This window comes from Salvelinus fontinalis, chromosome 6 (genome assembly GCF_029448725.1).
Source record: "Salvelinus fontinalis isolate EN_2023a chromosome 6, ASM2944872v1, whole genome shotgun sequence".
NCBI lineage: Eukaryota > Metazoa > Chordata > Actinopteri > Salmoniformes > Salmonidae > Salvelinus > Salvelinus fontinalis.
The window spans coordinates 22760965-22763888 of NC_074670.1; the positions used below are offsets into that span (position 1 = coordinate 22760965).

At 42.5% G+C, this 2924-nt stretch overlaps 1 protein-coding gene across 1 annotated transcript; it reads left to right on the top strand.

The window, feature by feature from the left end:
- On the top strand, positions 1-2924 carry LOC129857351 (transmembrane protein 158-like). The gene has a single exon (XM_055925505.1). It carries the CDS (start codon positions 360-362, stop codon positions 1053-1055), a length of 696 nt encoding a protein of 231 aa, XP_055781480.1. The 5' UTR covers positions 1-359; the 3' UTR covers positions 1056-2924.

Consider the following 2924-nt stretch of genomic DNA (forward strand, 5'->3'; position numbering starts at 1 on the left):
ATGCATGTTCCCAGATAGGGCAACTCCTACTTTCCTTCCTCACACACCTGAGAGAGTACCAGGGTCCTCGCAGCACACCACAGCCTATCTCTTGCATGCAAAGTAGCGCCCAGTAGCAGTTTGGCAAGGAACCAGTTACTTTGGGAACCAAGTCTAGGGCGGGGGGCGCGCACGGCGCGTGTGACGGGCAGCTGACGTTTCCAACTGTCCTCTCCCGCAACGGAAGATGCACACTATGGATGTTTGTATAAGCGCTGGAGACGGCCGTTTTCTGCATTTTATTAACGACGGACACGCCTCGTCAGTTGCCTTGCATCCCCACGGAACATCATGCGAGTAGGAGCGACGCACTCAATGCCATGCTGAGCAACTCCCCGACTTTTCTGCTGGCCCTGACCACCGTAGCCGGACTACTCCAGCGGTGCCACGGCTGGAGCGACGAGGACCTCCTGTTACCCCCCATCAACTCCACCAACAGATTCTTGGCCAACTTGGAGGTGGACGTGCACTACTCGAAGAGATCCGTGGAGGAGAGCGAAGCCTCCTCGTCAGACACTTCGTTACAGCCGTTGCCACAGTGCAACGTCAGCGTGCAGAGACTTTTCCCCACCTCGCTGGTGGCTCGCTGGGACAGCAACTTCGGTTTCCAGTGCGATGTGTTTATATATACCGCCAATAACAATGGAAGGGCTTTTTTCTCTGCTGCTATCAACAGAGCCATCTCACCTGTTCTCATCGAACACCTCGGAGTCACCGGCGGCCAGCAGGAGTTTAGACTGTGTGTTGGATGTGGCATGTCACGATACCGGCGATTCGGCAAGTCAAAGGCTCAGCAGACGGGGGATCCCATCAATTTCTGCTGTGTTGACTTCAGCCTTGACGAACTAAATGGGGACAAAAGTTGGAGATTGAACCGTAAACCCATCGAGTCAACTCTTGTGGCTTGTTTCATGACTCTAGTGATAATAGTGTGGAGTGTGGCTGCCCTCATATGGCCGGTGCCTATTATTGCAGGATTTCTGCCCAACGGAATGGAACAAAGACGGCCGAGATAAAGAATGATCAAATTCTGGAGATAAGCCCCCAAGCCAATAGGCTAAAAATACTGTAGAATACATATTTAAACGTTTTTTTTTCACAGTCTACTCGTATAAAAGAATGTTCGTTTCCAATTTTACCGCTTAGAATGAAAGAGTGCATTTTTGGTTTTGGTATATTTCCTATTGATAGGCCTTCACTATAAGAAGACCGATAGTTTTAAAGATAGGTTGTGGTATTGTAAATCTAGCCTATGTATTACATTGTCTATAGAATAGGTGCATATGTAGAGTGTGTTAACAACATTTCACTGTAAACAGTGTTTGTATGGTTTTAAATCTTTGTAGGATTATTGCCTATGGGCCTGGCAGTGGTGTAGTGGTGCCTGAAGAAGTGGGTATACTCTAATTTTGCCAAAAATGTCCCAAATGGCCCGCCCAGCGAAGGAAAGGTGCCCTGTGTGAAAAATTCTATGAGAAACCGTGACATACATTCTGTATTACCTAAAATGATATATTCCATATTGGTCTTTCACAGTCAGACCAACCCACGCTGTACTGTGCAAGTAGGCTAATTGTAGGCATACTATTGAAACAGATAAATTAGGCTGTCAACTGAGTCAGAAATCCAAAGGTTTCAGATCTATTTATTTATATTCAGATTTTCACTCTCAAAGTCACACTTTGTTTTATAGAAAAACAACAAAATTGGATGTTCTAAGTCCATAACAATGTTCATAACAATACCACATCAGGAGACCACTTTTGAGCTCTGGGAAATATCTAAGATAAAACTTTTTTTGTGTAGTTGCCCTTTAATAATTCCAGTGTGACGGCACCTAGCACTGCTGTTTGTTAGTGGTGTTTCTGTAGCACATGAGATGGAGTTTGCAAAACAAATGGCCACTGGATTAATGCAAATAATCATGACATCATTCTGCCAGGTAGACGTAGGCTACTTTGTAGCTAGTTAACATTTCCCCGTTTTTGCAAAAGCCTTTCTGTCTACCAGAAGACGGCTAGGCCTATCATTAGCATCACTATATTTTTCCTGTTACTTAATTGTTTGAAACCTAGATGTTTTACTCCGTATTATGAGGCATTTCTTACCATTTCTTCAAAGTAGCCTACAGCCAAAATCCCACCATAGAAAGGTGGAGGCAATTATTTGATAAAGACTCTACTGGTTCTACTGGTTTTCTTTCAACTGTATTTCATTGTCTAGCAGGCAAATGCATTATCCTATTCATATTAGCAGCGGATGCAGGTTGTTGCATCTTTAGATCTCCCATAGTATCTACATTTATTATGGATATTTCAATCTCCATCCATCAAACCTCTCACGTCTGCGGTGCACATTTTAGAATGGTATTTTCCTGCTAATTGCATTTTGGAACATTCCCGTGTAGGCCTACCGCCGTGTACCCATTGCTGCATCTAAAATGTGAAGAAATAATAGTTAATCAACATTTAGGCTAAGCATTAAGAAATACACGCAATGCCCACTGAAAAAGAAGTGGGTATACGGTGTAAACCTGCGCATACCCTCTACACACACCACTGAGGCCTGCTATTTGTTGTGTTTATGTAGAGAGAAATGATAGTTTTCTCATGAACTTGAATGAAAAAGTGTGCTGTAATACGTGGTGGGTAGATCTTGTCAAGAATAAAGGCATAAATGTCATAGGGCTACCTGAATTTATTGTGGATGTTGTATCAAATATTTTGACGTATAGGCAACCCCTCTCTGATAATGTTTAATATTATTTATAATGTTAGATTTATCTATATATAACACAATTAAATCTAAGCTGATAACATATTTGTATTTATTTGTATGAGATAACATGAGTGAATAAATAAATAAAATGTATTTGTTTTACATAA